The sequence below is a fragment of the Argopecten irradians genome, chromosome 16 (genome assembly GCF_041381155.1).
Source record: "Argopecten irradians isolate NY chromosome 16, Ai_NY, whole genome shotgun sequence".
NCBI lineage: Eukaryota > Metazoa > Mollusca > Bivalvia > Pectinida > Pectinidae > Argopecten > Argopecten irradians.
Window position 1 is genome coordinate 32,109,710 of NC_091149.1, and position 26,789 is coordinate 32,136,498.

At 37.9% G+C, this 26,789-nt stretch overlaps 1 protein-coding gene across 6 annotated transcripts in view; it reads right to left on the reverse strand.

Annotated features, from left to right (window-relative positions):
• LOC138310319 (twitchin-like) overlaps window positions 1-26,789 on the reverse strand; it is a 136,389-nt gene that overhangs the window by 77,697 nt on the left and 31,903 nt on the right. For all 6 annotated transcript variants that reach the window (XM_069251486.1, XM_069251487.1, XM_069251485.1 and 3 more), the window contains exons 15-29: window positions 15,826-15,960; window positions 15,406-15,516; window positions 14,320-14,556; window positions 12,556-12,715; window positions 10,647-10,822; window positions 9,764-10,227; window positions 8,931-9,112; window positions 8,126-8,266; window positions 7,671-7,846; window positions 7,358-7,429; window positions 6,436-6,747; window positions 6,026-6,076; window positions 5,305-5,607; window positions 3,490-3,795; window positions 2,049-2,366 (exon numbers count right to left, since the gene is read on the reverse strand). In XM_069251486.1, the coding sequence (XP_069107587.1) occupies window positions 2,049-2,366; window positions 3,490-3,795; window positions 5,305-5,607; window positions 6,026-6,076; window positions 6,436-6,747; window positions 7,358-7,429; window positions 7,671-7,846; window positions 8,126-8,266; window positions 8,931-9,112; window positions 9,764-10,227; window positions 10,647-10,822; window positions 12,556-12,715; window positions 14,320-14,556; window positions 15,406-15,516; window positions 15,826-15,960 (3,144 nt within the window). The remainder of the gene's footprint in view (window positions 1-2,048; window positions 2,367-3,489; window positions 3,796-5,304; window positions 5,608-6,025; window positions 6,077-6,435; window positions 6,748-7,357; window positions 7,430-7,670; window positions 7,847-8,125; window positions 8,267-8,930; window positions 9,113-9,763; window positions 10,228-10,646; window positions 10,823-12,555; window positions 12,716-14,319; window positions 14,557-15,405; window positions 15,517-15,825; window positions 15,961-26,789) is intronic.

The following is a 26,789-nucleotide window of genomic DNA, read 5'->3' on the forward strand; positions in this document are numbered from 1 at the left end:
AATATAGGATCTGGGCAGGCAGATATCATTATATACGAAACAATATAGGACCTAGGCAGGCAGATAGCATTATATACTAAACAATATAGGACCTGGGCAGGCAGATATCATTATATACTACACAATATAGGACCTGGGCAGGCAGATATCATTATATACTAAACAATATAGGACCTGGACAGGCAGATATCATTATATACTAAACAATATAGGATCTGGGCAGGCAGATATCATTATATACTAAACAATATAGGACCTGGACAGGCAGATATCATTATATACTAAACAATATAGGACCTGGTAAGGCAGATATCATTATATACTAAACAATATAGTACCTGGGCAGGCAGATATCATTATATACTAAACAATATAGGACCTGGACAGGCAGATATCATTATATACTAAACAATATAGGATCTGGGCGGGCAGATATCATTATATACTAAACAATATAGGACCTGTGCAGGCAGATATCATTATATATACTAAACAATATAGGACATGGGCAGGCAGATATCATTATATACTAAACAATATAGGACCTGGTAAGGCAGATATCATTATATACTAAACAATATAGGACCTGGTAAGGCAGATATCATTATATACTAAACAATATAGGACATGGGCAGGCAGATATCATTATATACTAAACAATATAGGACCTGGGCAGGCAGATATCATTATATACTAAACAATATAGTACCTGATAAGGCAGATATCATTATCTACTAAACAATATAGGACCTGGTAAGGCAGATATCATTATATACTAAACAATATAGGGCCTGGTAAGGCAGATATCATTATCTACTAAACAATATAGGACATGGGCAGGCAGATATCATTATATACTAAACAATATAGGACCTGGGCAGGCAGATATCATTATATACTAAACAATATAGTACCTGATAAGGCAGATATCATTATCTACTAAACAATATAGGACCTGGTAAGGCAGATATCATTATCTACTAAACAATATAGGGCCTGGTAAGGCAGATATCATTATATACTAAACAATATAGGACCTGGTAAGGCAGATATCATTATATACTAAACAATATAGTACCTGATAAGGCAGATATCATTATCTACTAAACAATATAGGACCTGGTAAGGCAGATATCATTATATACTAAACAATATAGGGCCTGGTAAGGCAGATATCATTATATACTAAACAATATAGGACCTGGTAAGGCAGATATCATTATATACTAAACAATATAGTACCTGATAAGGCAGATATCATTATCTACTAAACAATATAGGACCTGGTAAGGCAGATATCATTATATACTAAACAATATAGGACCTGGTAAGGCAGATAGCATTATATACTAAACAATATAGTACCTGGTAAGGCAGATGTCATTATATACTAAACAATATAGGACCTGGTAAGGCAGATATCATTATATACTAAACAATATAGGGCCTGGTAAGGCAGATATCATTATATACTAAACAATATAGGACCTGGTAAGGCAGATATCATTATATACTAAACAATATAGTACCTGGGCAGGCAGATATCATTATCTACTAAACAATATAGGACCTGGTAAGGCAGATATCATTATATACTAAACAATATAGGACCTGGTAAGGCAGATATCATTATATACTAAACAATATAGGGCCTGGTAAGGCAGATATCATTATATACTAAACAATATAGGACCTGGGCAGGCAGATATCACTATATACTAAAGAATATAGGATCTGGTAAGGCAGATATCATTACATACTAAACAATATAGGATCTGGTAAGGCAGATAGCATTATATACCAACTAATTTCATTATTTTAACAGATATATACATTTGAAAACACAATCTTGGATTGTAGCAGGAGCAAGAAAATCCACAGCTAGACCAGACTTTGAATGTGGAACCTCTGAACAATAGCTATGTAGTTTACAAATTCATGACACATCTTTAAGAAAACATATAAGCTACCCCTTTCCCATACTGTCTAATACTTCCTGGTATATTTATTATGGTTTCAACTTTCCATTTTTTTGCGTTATGACTTACTTGAAAGTGGTCGTCTGTACGAAACAGGAAGGGCATAAGACGGAGGACTGATGCCGTAGGAACTGAGAGCTCTGACACGGAACTTGTAATCCCGATCAGGAGCAAGGTCTGTGACTCTGAAGCGCTGAGTGGGAATTCCAGACACGACTGGTCTCCAGTCATCGATTGGCTGCTCCATCATCTCCACGGAGTAGAGGAGTGGTTCGTCATCACGGTGATATGGAGGGATATTCACCCGATTCCAGGAGAGGTTAATACCTTCTGTGTCAAATTCATGATCGTCAAGCTGGAGTCTATCAATTGGAGCTCTTGTTGTTGCTGTGAAATAGTTTAGTTTATTTATAATATGGGACAAGGAAGTAATTCCAACCGTGTGGACAAAACAAAATTGTCAAATTTTCGAGGAGATCTGCCCCTTTATCAAGACAAACAAAATGAACACGATTACATGATAGGATACGAACAGTAATGCAGGACAAAGTAGACAAATATTTAACTTAACAGCACAATGGAGCGCAATTAACCCCTCAGCAAGTGGCAGCCGAAGGCCGGATCTACAAAAATGTTATTCATGATAGAAACTTCACAGGCTAGACTTATACAAGTTGTAAAAGTATTATACATTTATATAACACAGTGAACAGGTATCAATTCAAGTCTAAACATTCCTTTGTGATGTTCGGGATAATGAAATATTCCTTCCTATCAAATGACAGTCAGCTGTTTTTGCTGCAAGCATAACATTTTAAAGATACTCCACCGCCGACAAATGAAGACGATTTAGTATTTTTCTTCAGTTACAAAAGTTACATACTTTACACCATTACCAACATTGAAAACTATGAGCTTCTAATTTTACTTCAAGTTAAAAATATAAAAAATAATTAATTGCATCCCGAAAAAATTCTGTGGCACTATATCCTATATGGAATGAAGTACTGATTGCGCATGCACCAAAGGCAAAATAAATTATTTTTATATTACTTTTTGTGTTAATAAGACATATATACGATAATACACCAATTATTGTTCAAATAATAAATATCACTTATGCTCTGTCGGCAGTGGAGCATCTTTAAATGCAAGGATTTTGTAGCTATCCTAATACTTTAGGTTTTTAATTTAGAACAGATATTAAACTTTGAAAGTGTAACATGATATATGAGACCTCCTATCTGCAGTATTTTTCTACCAGTCTCATATGATATTTAATCATGTAATGGACAAATTACACTTTCATCAATTGGGAGCAAGATGCTTGTGAGTGCAAGCCTAGCTAATTTTGACAAAATCATTTATTGATAATTCAAATAGGAAGAAACAGTCATTTGCCAAATGTAAGCAATACAATGTTCAATGTCACTCTGGGATTATCATGATTAATTAAATTTAGGAATGAAGTAATCAGATACAACATTGAGCTAGAATGTGGCTGTCCTACCTAAGGTTCTGTACAGTGACGTAGCTGGTGACGGCTCACTGAGAGGTCCAGCGACAGATCGGGACCGAACTCTGAACCTGTAGTCATTACCAGGTCGGAGGTCACGGACTGTGTAGTGGGGTTCATGGATATCCCGAGCGATCTCGCGCCAGTCACGCACCGCTGGCTCCTGCATCTCTAACATGTATGTGAGGGGTTCTTCATCCAGGGCTGTCGGCGGGACATCAACACGCTCCCATGACAACTTCACGAATTCTGGCTCCATTTCCACAATTTCTGGTCTTCTGATTGGCACACCAGGGAAACCTGTGAACACAAAAAAATTATCTTAACTCCTTCATCCCTCAATGGATAATTAACTCTTCCTGTCTTAGAACTACAAGAGTTCATGTAAAACTTGAGGGGTAAAAGAGGATAATGAACTCTTTCTGTCTTAGAACTACAAGAGTTCATGTAAAACTCCAGGGGTAAAAGAGGATAATGAACTCTTCCTGTCTTAGAACTACAAGAGTTCATGTAAAATTCCAGGGGTAAAAGAGAGGGGCTATCTTGAGAGTGTAATAGTTTCAAGAAATCTGAAATCTTAAACAACTTCAGACATTGCTCTCATGAATTGTGTTGGCATTTCAGTGATCTGCTGTACTGATACATCAGAAAGACTTTGTTAGGTAGAATCCCAAAGGGAACTCAGAGAACTTAATGTTCGATTAAATGTCAAGGATTAAATAGAAATTGCAAAAAAACTATTGATGCAAAATTGTTTCTTGTTTCTAGCACAGGTACAGTACAACCAATTGCAAAATTAAACCAAAGTTGAAGTATCATCAAGATTGAAAATGAGAAATTAAATTATCTGCTAAAATATATTCTGCTGATACAATGAAGGTAAAGGGCTACACAAACAACCAATAACCAAAAATATGAATCTTTAAACTTTCACAGAACCATTTGCTCCTCTATCAGATATTACAGAACTTTTGGCCAAATCTGAGTGGGTACTTACTGTGAGCTCGTGGCAGCCAGATCTGAGTGGTACTTACTGTGAGCTCGTGGCAGCCAGATCTGAGTGGTACTTACTGTGAGCTCGTGGCAGCAGATCTGAGTCCTGATCGTTGAGTGGTACTTACTGTGAGCTCGTGGCAGCCAGATCTGAGTGGTACTTACTGTGAGCTCGTGGCAGCCTGGTACTTACTGTGAGCTCGTGGCAGCCAGATCTGATGGTACTTACTGTGAGCTGTGCAGCCAGATCTGGATTATTAGTTATCTAGTGGTACTTACTGTGAGCTCGTGGCAGCCAGATAGTTGGACTTACTGTGAGCTCTGGAGCCAGATTTGATGTACTTACTGTGGCTTGGCAGCCAGATTGATTGGTACTTACTGTGAGCTCGTGGCAGCCAGATCTGAGTGGTACTTACTGTGAGCTCGTGGCAGCCAGATCTGAGTGGTACTTACTGTGAGCTCGTGGCAGCCAGATCTGAGTGGTACTTACTGTGAGCTCGTGGCAGCCAGATCTGATTGGTACTTACTGTGAGCTCGTGGCAGCCAGATTGATGGTACTTACTGTGATCGTGGCAGCCAGATTGGTACTTACTACTGTGAGCTCGTGGCAGCCAGATCTGATGGTACTTACTGTGAGCTCGTGGCAGCCAGATCTGAGTGGTACTTACTGTGAGCTCGTGGCAGCCAGATCTGAGTGGTACTTACTGTGAGCTCGTGGCAGCCAGATCTGAGTGGTACTTACTGTGAGCTCGTGGCAGCCAGATCTGAGTGGTACTTACTGTGAGCTCGTGGCAGCCAGATCTGATTGGTACTTACTTTGAGCTCGTGGCAGCCAGAGAGGCTCCGACGGTTCACTGACTCCATATTTATTTTCGGCTCGGACCCGGATGTTGTAGTCATGGCGATCCTGAAGTTGTGGTAGATAGTAGCTAGGAGTGGACAGTCCACTGGCCATGGGCAGCCAATCAGTGTTAGGTAACTCCTGGGCCTCCACACGGTACGAAACAGGCAGTGGCTTCTTAATGGTCACTGGGGGCGGCGTAGGTTTCCATGCCAACCGGACAGATTCCTGTCCGTAATCCGTGATGACCGGTCTGGTCGAGGGCAATGATGGCGGTCCTTTATACAGAAATATACTTACAGTAATTTTGTGTTTGATATCATCGGTATCAATCTTAATTTTAAACCTACAGAGGATGTACATCACACCCAGGTGAGTTACACTCGATAGAAAATCACAATTTCCATGGAATATAACTTCACCATTGTTTATAATGAACATAATTTCTCTTTCAATACAAGTATTGCACTCACTATCAATTACAAGCAGTTAATAAAATAGAGCATTTTTATTTTTAAATGAAATGAGGCATGTTTACTTCATTTTATGAAGAATATTGCTAACTTAGTAATAAATGAGTTTCAAATCTAATTAATCTGTTCTCTTGAATTTGGCTATAATTTGAAATAGCAACCATTGGAAATTCGACCAGTATCTATCCCTTGAAGGCTTGTCATATTACATAACAGTACTTACTTTTGCTTTCTGGTAAAATGACTTTCCTCTTTTCTATCGGCTCATCTATATCTATTAAAGCAAACATTATAGATATTGATATAGCCTGCATACATATAGTCTCCCTTTCACATACAATGTATTATGGTCTTAAATAAAACATTTGTTTAAAATTTGACCGACTGACTCAAAAGAAATTTTGCCACCCTCATCATTATTTTAGTTATATGAAAATCATTTTTTAATTTTTCTTTTGCATTTTTGAAAGTTATTTTTATTATAAAATTTAGCTGGCCCATAAATAGAAGTGTTTGACATCCGGTATAGTGAAGTTTTTGGACCTTCTTTATCTAGATATTATTTATTACAACTGGTCACCTCCTCCCGTTTTATTTCTAACCCCACTACCATTTAGTATAATCTATACCTACCTAACTTGATGCGTTCCAGTCTAGCAGGCTGTGTGGGTTCACTCTGGCCGAACTGGTTCGCAGCACGAACGCGGAATGCATATTCCTTATCTGGGTTCAAGTTCTTTGCCATAAACGTGTTGCTATGGACACCATCTCCGATTGTTTTCCAATCTGCATTAGGTAGGGCTTTTGACTCGACTAGATATCGGATGTTACGTGCGTCTTTTGGCAGACCTGACGTTGGAGCTGGGGACCAGGACAAACGCACAGCGTCTGGCCGTGTGCTCTTCAGCATCGGTTCATCACGAGGCATGGTAGGGGCTCGGGTTGCTATAGGATCAGAACAATGTTTGTATAGTCATCATACATAATATATAGCACTGCATTTGAATGGACACATACTTGTTTTTAGTTAGGATATTACCATGAACATTGGTTTTAGTGAGTCAGAAAAAACATTAATTTTTCATGCAATCAACTATTCATATCGACTTTCCGTATTTTCATATACCTTTTTTTGACCTTAAAAAATGTATAAATACAATTTTTTTCTAGAATGAATGTGTAAATATCTCATTATGTTTTTATCTTTGTATATAACAGAGTTATCTGCCTTGGAGTGTTACATTGTATTGGTATTATGCCATTGGTTTGTGTGTAAACACTTCATTGTTTTCAATTTCAAAGCCTTAACTGTAATACATCAAAACAAGTGGATAAAGAATGATTTTCTGTTGATTATAGTCCCACCTTCCAGTGCTTGTGAGGTCAGTTTTTGACATAGTTTTCGTGATGTCATAATCACCAGAAGGTGGGAATAATCAATGGTTAATTGTTCTGAAGTTGTTTTGGTATCTCAAAATCAACATCTTAATACCTGACCAAAGAAGCAGCTAATTTTGTAATATATGAGAAGTTATGAAGTGTTTATGATACGTACAATCAAGCATGTCATCCCGTGAGAGTCGTCTGCCCATGGATGCTCGGTCACGCTCCATTGATTCCTTTGGTTCTGTTAAAAATAATTAATGAAAACAATTCCTGAAATGTTATTGTTTTACAGATAAATTCAATACATAAGGGCAGGCTATGACAGCATCAGTAATACTACATCTCCTACTTCATGGTAGAGGCATAGACTGAATCAATAATTCAATATATGTAAACAAGAGAAGACAACTCCCAGTTACAAAGAGAAGATAACTCTGCTTTAGAAAAAAGTAAACACATCAGGGATGAAGATTTATACGTACTGCCGATGCGGAGACTAGCGTTGGTGGAGATCTCGCCGGCTGGATTAGTGAGTGTACAGGTGTAGATACCCTCGTCACCAGTCGTTACATCATAAACCTGGAGTCCACAATTTCCAGCTGAATCTTGGGAAATCCAGTATTTCTTACCAGGGGTAAGGGGCACACTGTTCTTAAACCTGCGGACACAGATATCAAATAATTAGTACTTTTTACAATAACAAATGCTTTCACAAACATTCCTTATTTTCAGTAAACAAATTTTAAATTGAGAATGGGCCAATATTTGAGAATAATTATAAGCATTCAAAAATATGGTGGACATCCAAAGATGATGCTTTTCACAACAAAGTCAGGTCTGGAGACGCCGAATAGTAATAGTGGTACCTGTATAATATAGAGGATGAGTAACGATGGTCAATCAGACAAAATTTAAAGGTACACAATAAAACACCTACCATTTGACGCTGGGTTCTGGGATTCCCATGATACGGCATTCAAACTTGGCAGATTGTCCACTCGGAGCACTGATGTCTTCCATTTTCTTCAGGAAAGTCGGTGCACAGCCATAGCGAGCATCAAAGTCCTTCTGGGTAAAACTAAACAAAGGGAGATAATCATAGCAGGCATCAAAGAATTTCTGGGGAAAACTTAACGAAGGGAGACAATCATAGCAGGCATCAAAGAACTTCAGGGTAAAACTTAACAAAGGGAGACAATCTTAGCAGTCATCAAAGAACTTCTGGGTAAAACTAAACAAAGGGAGACACGGGTAAAACAATTATAGCAGGCATCAAAGAACTTCTGGGTAAAACTAAACAAAGGGAGACAATCATAGCAGGCATCAAAGAGCTTCTGGGTAAAACTAAACAAAGGGAGACAATTCTGGGTAAAACTAAACAAAGGGAGACAATCATGGCAGGCATCAAAGTCCTTCTGGGTAAAACAAACAAAGGGAGACAATCTTATCAGGCATCAAAGTCCTTCTGGGTAAAAGTAAACAAAGGGAGACAATCATAGCAGGCATCAAAGAACTTAAGAGAGATAATCTTAGCCAGCATCAATATCTGTTTGGGTAAAACAAAGGGAGATAATCTCAACTGCATGATCAGAAACTTAAATATTGATTGTGACATATGTTTGTGAGCTTAACCTAATATTTTCATGAGAAAATGGCGTAAGTAATCTACACACAAAGCAACAGCATTGTAATTAATACATACCCTCAAGGGCAGATAACTCTATAAAGACGGGATATCCTACCTTGGTTCCTCGGATGACTGTATCCTCGACTCTTTCACTAACAAGTTACAGCTACAAAACACCTCTCCTTCTGAGTTTGCGGCTTTACAGGTGAATTTCCCGTCATCCTCGAGACGGACATCGCTGATGGTGAGTCGGTACACGTCCCCTTCATGGCTCTTACGCATCCTCCGGTGGCTTCCCTGTAAATAAGAGAGTTCAATACGATTTCTGTAATAGCCTAACTTAATCAACATTTCCGAAACCAGTAAATCAACTTATATCAGCCTAGAAATACACCCGTGTGACCAGTAAATTATGTAAATATGTAATTTATTTTTGTCCTATTTCACAGTAAACCAGTAAATCAACTTATATCAGCCTAGAAATACACTCGTGTATTATGTAAATTGTAATTTTTGTCTATTTCACAGTAAACCAGTAAATCATTAACAGCCTAGAATACACCGTGTGACAGTAAATTATGTAAATATCGTGTCCTATTTCACAGTAAACCAGTAAATCAACTTATATCAGCCTAGAAATACACTCGTGTGACCAGTAAATTATGTAAATATGTAAGTTATTTTTGTCCTATTTCACATTCCTACTTAGCTATGTTGTTTTGAAGTCTTGACATTTATAGTGCTATACAATTCAGAGCCGTCTGAAAATATGTTCACACGTGATTTGATCTCAATAATCCAACAGACAGAGGAAATCAGGAAAATTAATCACCATGAATGAAAGTGCAAACAAAAACGATTCATTCTCAATATATCAGAATTGTGTGGTGCATAAAGCACATGATTAAATTGTTACAGAAATATATTGGTATAGAAGCAATGTTTTACCGAAATTGGTTTATGGTTGTATTGCCATGTGACCTTAGGTTTCGGCTCCCCAACCACGACGACCTCTAACTCGAAATCCTCGTTTGTCTTGGCTGTGACATCACACAGTTTCTTTAGGAACTTCGGCAGCATAGGGACACCTTTGATTTTCTTGTCTATGACGGTAATGCCTGCTGAACAGCTAGCCTCTCCAAGCCCATTCTTCAGAAGGCAGGCATACTTCCCAGCGTGACTTTTACTGACTTCCTTGATCTTCAGGCTACAGAAGTTAGCCTGGTTTACAATGGCAATATCGGGTGTAGCCATCAGCTCGCTGTTGTTGTGTAGCCATTGGACACTTGGCTGAGGTTTACCAGCAATCATACACTGAAGGTCACATGGTACGCCCTCCGTCACTGTCTGGTCATAAAATTTGGTCAAAAACTTGGGTGCCATGTCATCATCGTCCATGTTATCTTGGAGAGCTGAAAATTAGATATATGCAAATATTAAGAGTCATAGCTTCAATTTTTTTTTTTTAATTTAAACTAAAATTAACATTGTATATTTTCACCAAGAACAAGAACATGGAATAAACAAAATAGTAATGGGCCAAATTCATGTACCACATGATAAGCGGATAAGGTTTGTGCAGGACTTGTATCCCCAGTGGTGATAGAATGTAATTCTTTGTAATCTTCCAACTAAAATGAAGTTAGTGCTTGATATCATATGTTGATATAATTCCATGACCAACACAAACAATAACCCCAAACAGACGTTATCGGGTATCACCTGGTATGTGAAGTAATCCCATTGCTTGATTTAAAGTAAAAATTTTTAAATTAAAAAAAATGTGATCAAAGAATCCTAGTTTTGATGACTGAGAGTGCCCTTCACCTACCTAAGACATTGAGGTACGCCTCTGTCATGGCCTCGCCGTACTTGTTATGGGCCCAGCACGTATATCGACCCTCGTCATCTGTTTCCACCGACTGGATCAACAGAGAGTAGATCTCGTCGTTAAAGTTTAGAAGTTTGTATCGTTCACCAGATGTCAGCACCTTACCATCCTTCATCCTGTCGCAGAAAAAAACAACACATTTTGATGGAAATGGACCTCATCTAAGGTAAAATATCCATTAATTTTGCAGAGTCCAGAGTACTTTACATATCATTTAAAACTTATTTTGATATAAAGAGATACAATAAAACCCCTATAACTCGAACAGCAGGGGACCAGGTCAATAGTTCGAGGAATACGGGATATTCGACTCATCCAAGGTTGGTCACAATCAACAGTCAAAATCCCCGGTATCAAACTATGAGAAACAAAGCACGGCAATGACATTTTAATTACTTTATCTTTCAGCATTTTGGATTTCTTTATTCAAGTGTTTTATTGATAGCATTATCAAGTTGAAAAAAAATTATGTATTATAACATAAATTGAGCGTTTGAAAATGCTAACGAGAAAGCCATCAAATGCTATTCACAGCAGCGTAAGCGATCGTCATCTATGTCAATGTACAATCCATATGCATATTGGTCAACAAGGGGTACATTTTCAATTATTTGATTGTCACAAATCATTTAAAACATTTACAAAATACATACTCACAATAAAGTTATTAACCAGCATAATTACTGACATAACAAACGATACCTATAGATGTCTGTCTATTTTGTAAAACGTTAAGTTACATGTGTTCAAATGAAGTTAACATCAAACAACGAATTGCAATCATGTAGGTAGGTAATACTGACATCGTTAACCCCTTAATTACCTAAAGGCGTGATACGGCACCTGTATAAACAAGAGATCGTGAGCAATTATCCATGTCGGTCGGTGCAGTCAGGTGTGACACAGGTATAACAATTTACAATGGCCGAACACCTGTTCGACGAATACATTGGTAAATACTATGTATTTGATGAAACGGGGATATCTTTCTGTTCGAGGAATAAGGGGTATTCGACGAATAGCTGTTCGAGCTCTCCTTTGTTACATAGATTATATAGGGACATGGTCGGGACTATACGACCAGTTCGACGAATAGATGGTATTCGAGGAATCCGGGTTCGAGTTAGAGGGGTTATACTGTAATTGAATTTGCATAATCCAGCATTTATTTTTTTTCTTCATCTTTTTGGATTTATACAAATTTTCACACAAACCAATATCATCATGCAAAATGAAACTACAGGTTATATATACCACGTTGTAAGAGAAAAGTGGAAAGATGACACATCACCTGGTACATGTATATAGGTGATACAGGATGAGGTAACATTATCACAATGGGTCACAGTAGATATAGCTTTATTGATGGATAAGAATGAGAGAAAAGGATTTTCAAATTGTCTCCTCTTGCACAAGCCCTTAGTATTTCTTGCTTTTGTAACTTTTCTGGAAGTATAATTGTCAGAATGGCAAGCTCAAAGTGAAATTCACTTCTATGTTAGTAGAATCCATATAGAGTTAGATAGCATGAAAAGCCATTCATTCTGCTCTTTGTGTATTATAGAGTTATCTGCCCATGTCAGTAGGTATCAACTTTGACATATCGTTACTTTGGGAGCGAAACTCATTTTGTCACTTTAAAGATAGGCTCACATGTCGTCATTTAACACTCAATACCTACCTGTAAGGGCAGATAACTCTTTTATATAAAAATTCAGAGTTAATTTATCAATTCACAGCTTCCTTAACTCATTAACCCCTGTATTATAAAAATGAACTCTCCCAGCCTTTGATCAAGAAGAATCTAAATGTGTCATCAGGGGTAAAAGGCTAGACGTATCCAACCTACCAGATGATATCCGGTTTAGGATAGGCTACCACGCGGCAGTCGAAGCGGGCTAGCCGTCCCTGTTCTACTTGACAGTTCTTCATCTGGAAGAAGTAGGCAGGCGTGCGGAACTCATTGTCAGGGATTCCCTCACGGTACTTCAACAGGTCCGAGGGTTGGGCTAGAATGGGAAGGCGACATGCAGAACAGTACTATAACAGTAGGACAATAGATTCAAGGACAATAGGCGACATGACAGAATTTCAAGTTACGGTAAACCAACATGTTGTATGTCTAACGACACTTAAAAACTTTATCTGGAGATTTAGAATAATGTGGTTGTACTCTCCCTCTTTTTGTTACATTAGCCTGAATTTATTTTCACATTCAACATCTAATTGGTGGTGAATTACAACAAATCAATTTTATTGACTATAATGCCAACAACACACATGGTTATATATATATGTCACTTGCATTTTGTTATTAAAGTGATCTTATTTCCAATTACATTTTTATTTATTGTAAACTTAGGGTAATTTAAGAAAGAATGTATGTGATTGTGTGTCCAAAAAGATTTCCATATTATGGAGCATTTCTATTGGCAAGGAGGAACTGTCACATTGATTCAACCACAATATCTCAACAGAATCGTTGTTAAACCTGTCTATAAAGACCACCCAAGGGACAGAGGGAAATGACCTTTATAGACAGGTAGTCTTTATACACAGGTTGAATTGTGTTGAATTGGCCATTTGTGACCATAGAAAATGCTTTTATTAAGTATGTGGTCTTTACATAGAGGTGGTCACTAAGGCAGGTTTTACTACAGTACACTTTAATGTAGTTGAAGCTAATTTTCTCATTGGACAATTAAAAATATAGTATATTTATTATATTGGTAATGATAGCATTTTCATAAGACACGAGAAAAGTCATGTTGAATTTTTTTGAATATAACACTGAATTATACACTTTCTTTTAGTAAATATCAATTATCAAAAAGATATATATATATACATCAAAGGACAGAATCATGCCTGATAGGAATATGTTGGGGTATTTGATAACTAAAAGACAGATCATGGACACATTTAACACAATTCTCACAAGAAATTATTTGTAACAAAATAGTTTCATTATTAATAATAATGAAACACTAGTTTTTCTCCCTATTTTGCTGAGTTTCTATTTCAAACAAATATATATTTTTCTCAAGGAAATATGTTTATAATAGTGTAATGAAGAAATAATGTCATTTTTTGGTGCTGTAATTTTTTAGTAATTAAAACTTTTGAAAACACCAGGGAGATAAAGGGAGCTAACACTTAAGGGGAGATAACAAATACAGATTTTCATTATAGTTATATATCATTAAGGCACATAACAACTACACCATGGGTTTACAATATATGGTCACTCTACATACCCCGAGCTGCATTCACAGATGTTGGAAAACAGAGAAGGAAAATGTTGTGCTGCATTCACAAGGAATAGGTCAAACCCCAGGAGAAATATTGTTGTCATGATCAAAAGGTCAACATTTTTTTTTTTTTGAATATTTTTTTTAAATGTTTAATTTTGTTCTTGAAAAATTCTTTTCTTCAAGAAATATTATTTTATCAATGTTAATAGATACTTATAAACAGAAATTAAATAAATATATATGTAGTCAAATAATTCTATTATGTATAACTACAGTATAGAGAAATGTTGGTCATGTCAGGTATTTTGTATTTAACGTTCACATCGTATTATTTGATACATGCTTGGAAGTTTCCCTACCATCACCAACATAGAGCTCTGCAGTGCTAATAGTTGATCCGTTGACGTTCATAGCTCTGGCAGAATAAACGGCAGTGTCGTCAGCACGGGCTCGTGGAAATTCCAGGATGTTTGTGTCGCCATCAACGATGACCCGGCATCTGTCTGTGGCCATGAGTGGACGGTTGTTCTTCAGCCATAAGACTTTGGGTGGTGGTATTCCGGCCACGACACATTCCATCTGGGCAGTAGCTCCCTCTGGTGGTGACAAATATGGAAGTTAGAGTTACACTTAGACTACAAGTCAAACAGTTGAAGGTCAAAATATAGGCCAAACTGATGTAAGTTGAAGGTCAAATTATAGGTCAAATTATAGGTCAAACTAATGTTAAGATGAAGATCAAATTTTAAGTCAAACTGATGTTAAGATGGTGGTCAAATTATAGGTCAAACTGATGTAAGGTTGAAGGTTAAATTATAGGTAAAACTGATGTTAAGTTGAAGGTCAGATTATAGGTCAAACTCGTCAAACTGATGTTCAGTTGAAGGTCAGATTATAGGTCAAACTGCATGATGTTGAATTGAAGGTTAGGTTATAGGTCAAACTGATGTTAAGTTAAATGCCAGATTATAGGTAAAACTAATGTTAAATTGGAAGTCAGATTATAGGTCAAACTCGTCAAACTGATGTTCAGTTGAAGGTCCGATTATAGGTCGAACTAATATTAATTTGAAGGTCAGATTATGGGTCAAACTGATGTTAAGTTGAATGTCGAATTCAATAAGAAAGTATGTCTAGGTCAATAAAGGAAACTTATGTATCATTTTTTCAGTCCAAGGAAATACTTTTATTATATAACATGGAATACTATAAGTGACATCATTCTGTGTAATTCATATTTAGTGCTCAGACACTTTGCATTAAAGATGAATAATCTTAGTTATCTTTATGTATGCCTGAATTTATCTCTAAACTAACCTGTCAAAATCTATTTTGCATCAAAATTTGATTTATATGAACCAATATAAGTATTTCTGCAATTTACAGTATTTTGCTGGCTACACCTTGATATATTACCATTGTTGTGTACACCGGTAATTACTGACCTTCTACAACAGTCTTTTCCAGTTTCATTTGGAACACTGGTCGAGAGGTTCCATCATCAAACTCGGGCTGGACACCTACTGCCTCAGTACTGGTGTCCAAGATGTTAAAATCTAAAACAAAACAAGTACATCATTTGTTTTAGTTAAGGATTAAATCTTTCTGATGGTTCTATCGACGGATAAAGTTGAGTAGGGTATCAATATTTGGAAAGGACCGAAGTGGTCCATGAAACAAATATTGAAACACATAAATGCATGCATGAGTTCCTCGAGTTATCTGCCCCTAAAATCAATAATTGTTATCACAAAGTTTACTCCCCTTATTATCATATATGTAGGAGTTATCTGCCCCAGATCAAACATGACCACAAAGTTAACTTCCCTAAATATCAAAGAAATAACAGAGTTATCTGCCCCTACCATCAAATGGGCTGTCGCGCTCCACATCCTCCGCCCGTACGACCTTACTGCCCTTCCTTGGGGTCGAGCTGACCACCTTGTGTTTAGAGGTCTTGATTTTTCTTCTCTCTGGCATGTTGGCTGTATTGTCCACGCCTGTAAGTCAACAATGTGGAGGATTTACACACAAACGGAATTACCATAAAACAAACTGAATTACCATAACATAACCTGAATTACCATAACATAAACTGAATTACCATAACATAAACTGAATTACCATAACATAAACTGAATTACCATAACATAAACTGAATTACCATAACGCAAAGTGAATTACCATAACATAAACTGAATTACCATACCATAAACTGAATTACCATAACGCAAAGTGAATTACCAAACACAAAATGATTTACCATAACGCAAAGTGAATTACGATAACACAAAGTGAATTACCATAACACAAAGTGAATTACCATAACATAACCTGAATTACCATAACATAAACTGAATTACCATAACATAAACTGAATTACCATAACGCAAAGTGAATTACCATAACACAAAGTGAATTACCATAACACAAACTGAATTACCATACTACAAACTGAATTACCATTACTCAAAGTGAATTACCATAACACAAACTGAATTACCATAACACAAACTGAATTACCATAACACAAAGTGAATTACCATAACACAATGTGAATTTTCATACTACAAACTGAATTACCATTACTCAAAGTGAATTACCAAAACACAAACTGAACTACTATAATACAAACTGAATTACCATAACACAAAGTGAATTACCATAACACAATGTGAATTTTCATAACACAAAGTGAATTACCATAACACAAACTGAATTACCATAACATAAACTGAATTACCATAACGCAAAGTGAATTACCATAACGCAAAGTGAATTACCATAATGCAAAGTGAATTACGATAACACAAAGTGAATTACCATAACGCAAAGTGAATTACCATAACGCAAAGTGAATTATGATAACACAAAGTGAATTACCATAACACAAAGTGAATTACCATAACTCAAACTGAATTACCATAACATTACCTGAATTACCATAACATAAACTGAATTACCATTACATAAACTGAATTACCATAACGCAAAGTGAATTACCATAACACAAAGTGAATTACCATAACACAAACTGAATTACCATAACACAAACTGAATTACCATTACTCAAAGTGAATTACCATAACACAAACTGAATTACCATAACACAAACTGAATTACCATACCATAAACTGAATTACCATAACACAAACTGAATTACCATAACACAAAGTGAATTACCATAACACAATGTGAATTACCATAACACAAAGTGAATTACCGTAACACAAACTGAATTACCATACCATAAACTGAATTACCATAACACAAACTGAATTACCATAACACAAAGTGAATTACCATAACAAAATGTGAATTTTCATAACACAAAGTGAATTACCATAACACAAACTGAATTACCATAACACAAACTGAATTACCATAACACAAAGTGAATTACCATAACACAAACTGAATTACCATAACACAAACTGAATAACCATAACACAAAGTGAATTACCATAACACAAAGTGAATCACCATAACACAAAGTAAATAATGGTGGACAATTTTAAATACACTGTATGATTAAGTTTTAACATGGATATGTAGGATTTTTTTGCAGGAAATTGTATGTTCAATACTAACTTACCAACTACTTAACAGATTATTATTCTGGTTACAGGATCATGAAAGAATCTCAAGTCCAAAACTGTCTTCAGCTTAGACTTAGCCAATCAAAGATGACGTTACAAAATATTACGTCATTTCTGATTGGCTCAGCCTAAACATAAGTCTAAGATTGTTTCATGATCTTGGAGCCTGTACTTTTATCTGGGACAAAGATGACAAAACAATATCAGTCTACAATAGACTTCATCAAGATAACATTAGATACAGTGATCTTATTGTTGGTGAGCAATACAACAAAACTGATGTCTAAGATTGGTGTTCCCTAAAAGATCTATGATCTTTACATAAACATGCTTTATGACCTTCCCACTGCCAGCAGCAAGGTGAGGATACACAAGTGTACATTGGCTTCAGTCCCGATACTCTGATAGAGATTCCAGCCACACAACATCACCCTACGCCTGGGACTTGGTTATCAAAGTCCTTACAGTGAGTTCTAATAACAAGGAGATAGGTATCTGCTAAACAACGCCCTGGAGGTTAGATGTCTCAGAGACTGTTTATATCTTTATCTGCGCATCTCAGAAATATCTTGTCTTTGGTTCCAAACCATTAACTAGTGTTGGCAGAGAATTAGCAAGTCACAAATACCACATGGTAGGTCTACCATAAAGTAGAATGTACCCATATTGTAATAAAGAGTTCTTTTTGGAAAAAAGAAGTTTTTCCCTGTCTGATTTGATCAGTATTATCTCCCTTGTCTGATTTGATCAGTATTATCTCCCTTGTCTGATTTGATCAATATTATCTCCCTTGTCTGATTTGATCGATATTGTCCCTTGTCTGATTTGATCAATATTATCTCCCTTGTCTGATTTGATCAGTATTATCTCCCTTGTCTGATTTGATCAGTATTATCTCCCTTGTCTGATTTGATCAGTATTATCTCCCTTGTCTGATTTGATCAATATTTCTGTATGTGTATTGGACATGTCAGACTCAATCATTTATGATGAAGAATTAAGTCAAAACTTAACTTTTTCTCCTTATCTAACCTATATGAACAAGAGGCCCAGAGGGCCTGTATCGCTCACCTGGTTTGTAATGCCAAGTAATGTTCTGCATACAGGTTCATTGTTTCTTTTCTGAATGAATTTTAATATTAACCTCTAAATCCCCTATTGGGCCCAACCCCTCCTGCCCCCAGGGGGTCAGAGCCAAAATTTATACAAGTTCTGTTCCCCTTCCCCCAAGGATGTTTATGGCCAAATTTGGTCATAATCCAAGTAAAACTCTAGGACAAGTAGTGATTTATAGGATTTATCTCTATTTCCCCTATTGGGCCCCACCCGTCCTGCCCCCAGGTGACCAGAGCCAAAATTTATACAAGTTCTGTTCCCCTTCCAAAAGGATGTTTGTGGCCAAATTTGGTTACATTCCATGCAGAACTCTATGACTAGTAGCGATTTAAAGGATTTACCTCTATTTCCTCTATAGGGCCCCACCTCTCCTGCCCCCCGGGTGTCAGAGCCAAAATTTATACAAGTTCTGTTCCCCTTCCCCCAAGGATGTTTGTGGCCAAATTTGGTTACAATCCATGCAGAACTCTATGACTAGTAGCGATTTAAAGGATTCACTTCTATTTCCCCTATTGGGCCCATCCCTCCTGCGCCCGGGGGATCAGAGCCAAAATTTATACCAGTTCTGTCCCCCTTCCCCCAAGGATGTTTGTAGCCAAATTTGGTTACAATCCATGAAGAACTCTAGGACAAGTAGCGATTTAAAGGATTTACCTCTATTTCCCCTATTGGGCCCCGCCCCTCCTGCCCCCGGGGACCAGAGTTAAAATTTATACACGTTCTGTTCCCCCTCGCCCAAGGATGCTTGTGGCCAAATTTGGTTACAATTCATGTAGGACTCTATGACTAGTAGCGATTTAAAGGATTTACCTCTATTTCCCCTATTGGGCCCCACCCCTCCTGCCCCCGTAGGGTCAGAGCCAAAATTTATACAAGTTTTATTCCCCTTCCCCAAAGGATGTTTGTGGCCAAATTTGGTTACATTCCATTCAGAACTCTATGACAAGTAGCGATTTAAAGGATTTACCTCTATTTCCCCTATTGGGCCCCGCCCCTCCTGCCCCCGGGGGACCAGAGCCAAAATTTATACAAGTTCTGTTCCCCTTCCCCCAAGGATGTTTGTGGCCAAATTTGGTTACATTCCATTCAGAACTCTATGACTAGTAGCGATTTAAAGGATTTACCTCTATTTCCCCTATTGGGCCCAGCGCCTCCTGCCCCCGTGGGGTCAGAGCCAAAATTTATACAAGTTCTGTTCCCCCTCCCCCAAGGATGTTTGTGGCCAAATTTGGTTACAAATCATGAAGAACTCTATGACTAGTAGCGATTTAAAGGATTTACCTCTATTTCCCCTATTGGGCCCCGCCCCTCCTGCCCCCGGGGGGTCAGAGCCAAAATTTATAAAAGTTCTGTTCCCCTTCCCAAAAGGATGTTTGTGGCCAAATATGGTTACATTCCATTCAGAACTCTATGACTAGTAGCTATTTAAAGGATTTACCTCTATTACCCCTATTGGGCCCCACCCCTCCTGCCCCCGTGGGGTCAGAGCCAAAATTTATACAAGTTTTGTTCCCCTTCCCCCAAGGATGTTTGTGGCTAATTTTGGTTACAATCCATGCAGAACTCTAGGACAAGTAGCGATTTAAAGGATTTACCTCTATTTCCCCTATTGGGCCCCCGCCCCTCCTGCCCCCGAGGGGTCAGAGCCAAATTTTTATACAAGTTCTGTTCCCCCTCCCCCAAGGATGTTTATGGCCAAATTTGGTCATAATCCAAGTAAAACTCTAGGACAAGTAGTGATTTATAGGATTTATCTCTATTTCCCCTATTGGGCCCCACCCGTCCTGCCCCCAGGTGACCAGAGCCAAAATTTATACAAGTTCTGTTCCCCTTCCAAAAGGATGTTTGTGGCCAAATTTGGTTACATTCCATGCAGAACTCTATGACTAGTAGCGATTTAAAGGATTTACCTCTATTTCCTCTATAGGGGCCCCACCTCTCCTGCCCCCCGGGTGTCAGAGCCAAAATTTATACAAGTTCTGTTCCCCTTCCCCCAAGGATGTTTGTGGCCAAATTTGGTTACAATCCATGCAGAACTCTATGACTAGTAGCGATTTAAAGGATTCACTTCTATTTCCCCTATTGGGCCCCGCCCCTCCTGCGCCCGGGGGATCAGAGCCAAAATTTATACAAGTTCTGTTCCCCTTCCCCCAAGGATGTTTGTAGCCAAATTTGGTTACAATCCATGAAGAACTCTAGGACAAGTAGCGATTTAAAGGATTTACCTCTATTTCCCCTATTGGGCCCCGCCCCTCCTGCCCCCCGGGGACCAGAGTTAAAATTTATACAAGTTCTGTTCCCCCTCGCCCAAGGATGCTTGTGGCCAAATTTGGTTACAATTCATGTAGGACTCTATGACTAGTAGCGATTTAAAGGATTTACCTCTATTTCCCCTATTGGGCCCCACCCCTCCTGCCCCCGTAGGGTCAGAGCCAAAATTTATACAGTTTTATTCCCCTTCCCCAAAGGATGTTTGTGGCCAAATTTGGTTACATTCCATTCAGAACTCTATGACTAGTAGCGATTTAAAGGATTTACCTCTATTACCCCTATTGGGCCCCGCCCCTCCTGCCCCCGGGGACCAGAGCCAAAATTTATACAAGTTCTGTTCCCCTTCCCCCAAGGATGTTTGTGGCCAAATTTGGTTACATTCCATTCAGAACTCTATGACTAGTAGCGATTTAAAGGATTTACCTCTATTTCCCCTATTGGGCCCAGCGCCTCCTGCCCCCGTGGGGTCAGAGCCAAAATTTATACAAGTTCTGTTCCCCCTCCCCCAAGGATGTTTGTGGCCAAATTTGGTTACAAATCATGAAGAACTCTATGACTAGTAGCGATTTAAAGGATTTACCTCTATTTCCCCTATTGGGCCCCGCCCCTCCTGCCCCCGGGGGGTCAGAGCCAAAATTTATAAAAGTTCTGTTCCCCTTCCCAAAAGGATGTTTGTGGCCAAATATGGTTACATTCCATTCAGAACTCTATGACTAGTAGCTATTTAAAGGATTTACCTCTATTACCCCTATTGGGCCCCGCCCCTCCTGCCCCTTGGGGATCAGAGCCAAAATTTATACAAGTTCTGTTCCCCTTCCCCCAAGGATGTTTGTGGCCAAATTTGGTTACAATCCATGTAGAACTCTATGACTAGTAGCGATTTAAAGGATTTACCTCTATTACCCCTATTGGGCCCCACCCCTCCTGCCCCCGTGGGGTCAGAGCCAAAATTTATACAAGTTTTGTTCCCCTTCCCCCAAGGATGTTTGTGGTCAATTTTGGTTACAATCCATGCAGAACTCTAGGACAAGTAGCGATTTATAGGATTTATCTCTATTTCCCCTATTGGGCCCCGCCCCTCCTGCCCCCGGGGGGTCAGAGCCAAAATTTATACAAGTTCTGTTCCCCTTCCCCCAAGGATGTTTGTGGCCAAATTTGGTTACAATCCATGCAGAACTCTATGACTAGTAGCGATTGAAAGGAAATGTTGACGGACAGACGGACGCCGACGGACGCCGACGGACGCCGCGCCATGACATAAGCTCACCGGCCCTTCGGGCCAGGTGAGCTAAAAATGATTACTAAAGTCAGTTTTGACTTTAGTTTGTTTCAAGAAATTGGAGCCTGGTAGCTAAATTGGTAGAGCTTTGAGCCCCTGTCTGGTTAGCTCACCTGGTTTTTTTTTAGTAAATATCACAAAGACTCTTACAATTAGAAAAATTAGTAAAATTGAACCAACAATTTATTTAATTTTGAATCCCAACCATATAATGATGCTATAGATACCATACAAATATGCTATCCAATACAAAGGTTCAGAGAGGAATTGACCCCTTTTGACACCGCCCCTCAGGCCCTCGGAGATGAGCCCCATCATTTGTACAATTTTGAATCCACACCCTATAAGGATGCTACCATTTCATAATGAGTGTTATCCCATTCTTACTTTCAGAGAAGAAGTCGTTTATATGGAAATACCCAAATTAACCCCTTTTGACACCGCCCCTCAGGCCCCCGGCGGGTCAGCCCATCATTTGTACAATCTTCAGGTAGTAACCCATAAGGATGCTACCAGTCAAATTTTGTTGAAATCCGACCAGTGGTTATGGAGAAGAAGTCAATTGTTGACGGATGGAGGGACGACGGACAACGGACACCGGACGCCACGGTATGGCATAAGCTCACCTTGGTCCTTCGGACCAAGTTAGCTAAAAATGCACCATTAGATTTGCCACCAGTCTCAAGAATTTTAACTCTTTCCGTACCATAATAAACTATTTAGTTGACAGGATTTTACCCTCTCTCTTCTCCAATGTCGATTATAGTTGACACTATATATGGTTATTTCTTCATAATGCATCCTTTATTTTTTTAAACTTTCAGGGACGATACTAATAACTACTTCCTGAACAGAATACAGAAAGATAACAAAGTATGAAAAGAGTTAAAATAATGACTTAAGTTCTCCTTAATAATTTTTGTCTGTGTAATTACTAAGTTTCAAACTAGGGGTAGATAATCTAGTATTAGAACTCTGCTGTGCAAATCTTATCAACAACTTAGGGTCTGATGCGAGTCAAAGGTACCAATTATGATTCTATATATCTCTGGAAAGACATCAATGTATGTGTAGACGTCTCTTTATTTTTGTCACTTCAATTTTCATTTCAAGAAAGGTAACAAAAGAATGTGACTCATCTTTATAAAGAAAACTCACAAACGTAGCTTCTCTGATTGTCTGGGACACTGAACCAATGCTACAACAGTATCAATTTGCTGCGGTCCTGTCATTGCATGTTTTACCTACTTCCTGCCAGGAACACTGAGTTTTTATTATGTTCCTGGCACATGTCCAGTCCAGCACCCACATCAACTAACACTATGTGTGTTACCATCCCCCGATATCCACAATTTCTGTGAACACCTCACTGACATTAAATACATGCAGAAGTGTTCAGTAGCTATATGTGAATGTCTGTTAAAGGTTAAGGTCGTCTAATACTGAAGTGAAGGTCAAACTTCGGCTTCAGTTTGTTTGACTTATAACTACCACAAACAAGGTTATATCAATGGTAGACATGATCATTGGAAATAGTAGTCAAGGTAAGATCCTTAGGAAATAATAGTCAAGGTAAGATCATAGGGGGAATAGTAATCAAGGTAAGATCCTCAGGTAAATAGTAATCAAGGTAAGATCCTTAGGAAATAATAGTCAAGGTAAGATCCTAAGGGAAATAGTAGTCAAGGTAAGATCCTCAGGTAAATAGTAGTCAAGGTAAGATCCTTAGGAAATAATAGTCAAGGTAAGATCCTAAGGGAAATAGTAGTCAAGGTAAGATCCTAAAGGAAATAGTAAACAAGGTAAGATCCTTCGGAAATAGTAGTCAAGGTAAGATCCTAAAGGAAATAGTAAACAAGGTAAGATCCTAAAGGAAATAGTAGTCAAGGTAAGATCCTAAAGGAAATAGTAAACAAGGTAAGATCCTAAAGGAAATAGTAGTCAAGGTAAGATCCCAAGGGAAATAGTAGTCAAGGTAAGATCCTTAGGGAAATAGTAGTCAAGGTAAGATCCCAAGGGAAATAGTAGTCAAGGTAAGATCCTTAGGGAAATAGTAGTCAAGGTAAGATCCCAAGGGAAATAGTAGTCAAGGAAAGATCCTAAGGGAAATAGTAGTCAAGGTAAGATCCTAAGGGAAATAGTAGTCAAGGTAAGATCCTAAAGGAAATAGTAGTCAATGTAAGATCCTTAGGGAAATAGTAGTCAAGGTAAGATCCTAAAGGAAATAGTAAACATGGTAAGATCCTAAGGGAAATAGTAGTCACGATAAGATCCTTAGGGAAATAGTAAACATGGTAAGATCCTAAGGGAAATAGTAGTCACGATAAGATCCTAAAGGAAATAGTAGTCAAGGTAAGATCCTAAAGGAAATAGTAGTCAAGGTAAGATCCTAAAGGGAAATAGTAAACATGGTAAGATCCTAAGGGAAATAGTAGTCAAGGTAAGATCCTAAGGGAAATAGTAGTCAAGGTAAGATCCTTAGGGAAATAGTAGTCAAGGTAAGATCCTTAGGAAATAATAGTCAAGGTAAGATCCTAAAGGAAATAGTAAACATGGTAAGATCCTAAGGGAAATAGTAGTCAAGGTAAGATCCTAAGGGAAATAGTAGTCAAGGTAAGATCCTAAAGGAAATAGTAGTCAAGGTAAGATCCTAAAGGAAATAGTAGTCAAGGTAAGATCCTAAGGGAAATAGTAGTCACGATAAGATCCTTAGGGAAATAGTAAACATGGTAAGATCCTAAGGGAAATAGTAGTCACGATAAGATCCTTAGGGAAATAGTAGTCAAGGTAAGATCCTAAAGGAAATAGTAAACATGGTAAGATCCTAAGGGAAATAGTAGTCAAGGTAAGATCCAAAGGGAAATGGTAGTCAGGGTAAGATCCTTAGGGAAATAGTAGTCAAGGTAAGATCCTAAAGGAAATAGTAGTCAAGGTAAGATCCTAAAGGAAATAGTAAACATGGTAAGATCCTAAGGGAAATAGTAGTCAAGGTAAGATCCTAAGGGAAATAGTAGTCAAGGTAAGATCCTAAGGGAAATAGTAGTCAAGGTAAGATCCTAAAGGAAATAGTAAACATGGTAAGATCCTAAGGGAAATAGTAGTCACGATAAGATCCTTAGGGAAATAGTAATCAAGGTAAGATCCTTAGGGAAATAGTAGTCAAGGTAAGATCCTAAGGGAAATAGTAGTCAAGGTAAGATCCTTAGGGAAATAGTAGTCAAGGTAAGATCCTAAGGGAAATAGTAGTCAAGGTAAGATCCTAAGGGAAATAGTAGTCAAGGTAAGATCCTAAAGGAAATAGTAAACATGGTAAGATCCTTAGGGAAATAGTAATCAAGGTAAGATCCTAAGGGAAATTGTAGTCAAGGTAAGATCCTAAAGGAAATAGTTGTCAAGGTAAGATCCTCAAGGAAATAGTAGTCAAGGTAACGTCCTAAGGAAAATAGTAGTCAAGGTAAGATCCTAAGGGAAATAGTAGTCAAGGTAAGATCCTCAGGGAAATAGTAGTCAAGGTAAGATCCTCAGGGAAATAGTAGTCAAGGTAAGATCCTAAGGGAAATAGTAGTCAAGATAAGATCCGAAGGGAAAAAGTAGTCAAGATAAGATCCAAAGGGAAAAAGTAGTCAAGATAAGATCCTAAGGGAAAAAGTAGTCAAATAAGATCCTACAGGAAATAGTTATCAAGGTTATAAGATCCTAAGGGTTTAGTTGTCAAGGTAAAATCCTAAGGGTTTAGTAGTTAAGGTAAGATAATATCTCAAACCTTTGATGGAATTACTGCCAAAATATCACAATGATTTTTCAGGATATCCATTTTAAGTATTGTCCTTAACTGCTTTTATATTCTATTTTGGATCCCTGCAGACCTCATCACACCAACCATTGCCATTATATTCATTGTCCTTGAAAACCTCAGTTTAGACCAATATTCTTTAGGTGTCATAACAGCCATCTTGAATTTCTAATGGATCCAAATCCCTCACCTTCTATCTGGTAATCATAGTACTTATTAGTACCCCAGGCTAGCTTGTCAGTTATTGAGAAAAAGTCATTTAACATTTAAATGAAAAGTTTAAGGATGCAGGATGCACATAGGGGACGACCACAGATGAGGCAAGGTAACTATAACACAATAAAACTCCTACGTTTACAAAATTTGGTTTTTGAGGCAGCGATCAAATATCTTGCATATTCTTATAAATCTCCTTTAATCTTTATACCACCAGGTATACATACATGCTTTAGCTCCCAATGTGTCTGTAGGGCGGATTTGAAGTTTTCATATTATGTAACATGATGGACTTTTATTTCGTCAGTTGTTTTAACTTAATGCTTTTCTCTCCTAATGAGAAACCTGTTATTGCCGACTGCCACAGAAAGATAACATACAGGCAGTTTTTCCTCAATAAATCAAACATTCCTGTCAGTACACAAACATATAGTGCTCAGAATCCTTTCAATTGAGACTTTTGAGATGTATAGATCCACTACCTAGCCAGCCCTGTAACTTCATAATGAACTGTCCCAACTCTGGAATTATAATAATAATCCACATGTGTGGTCA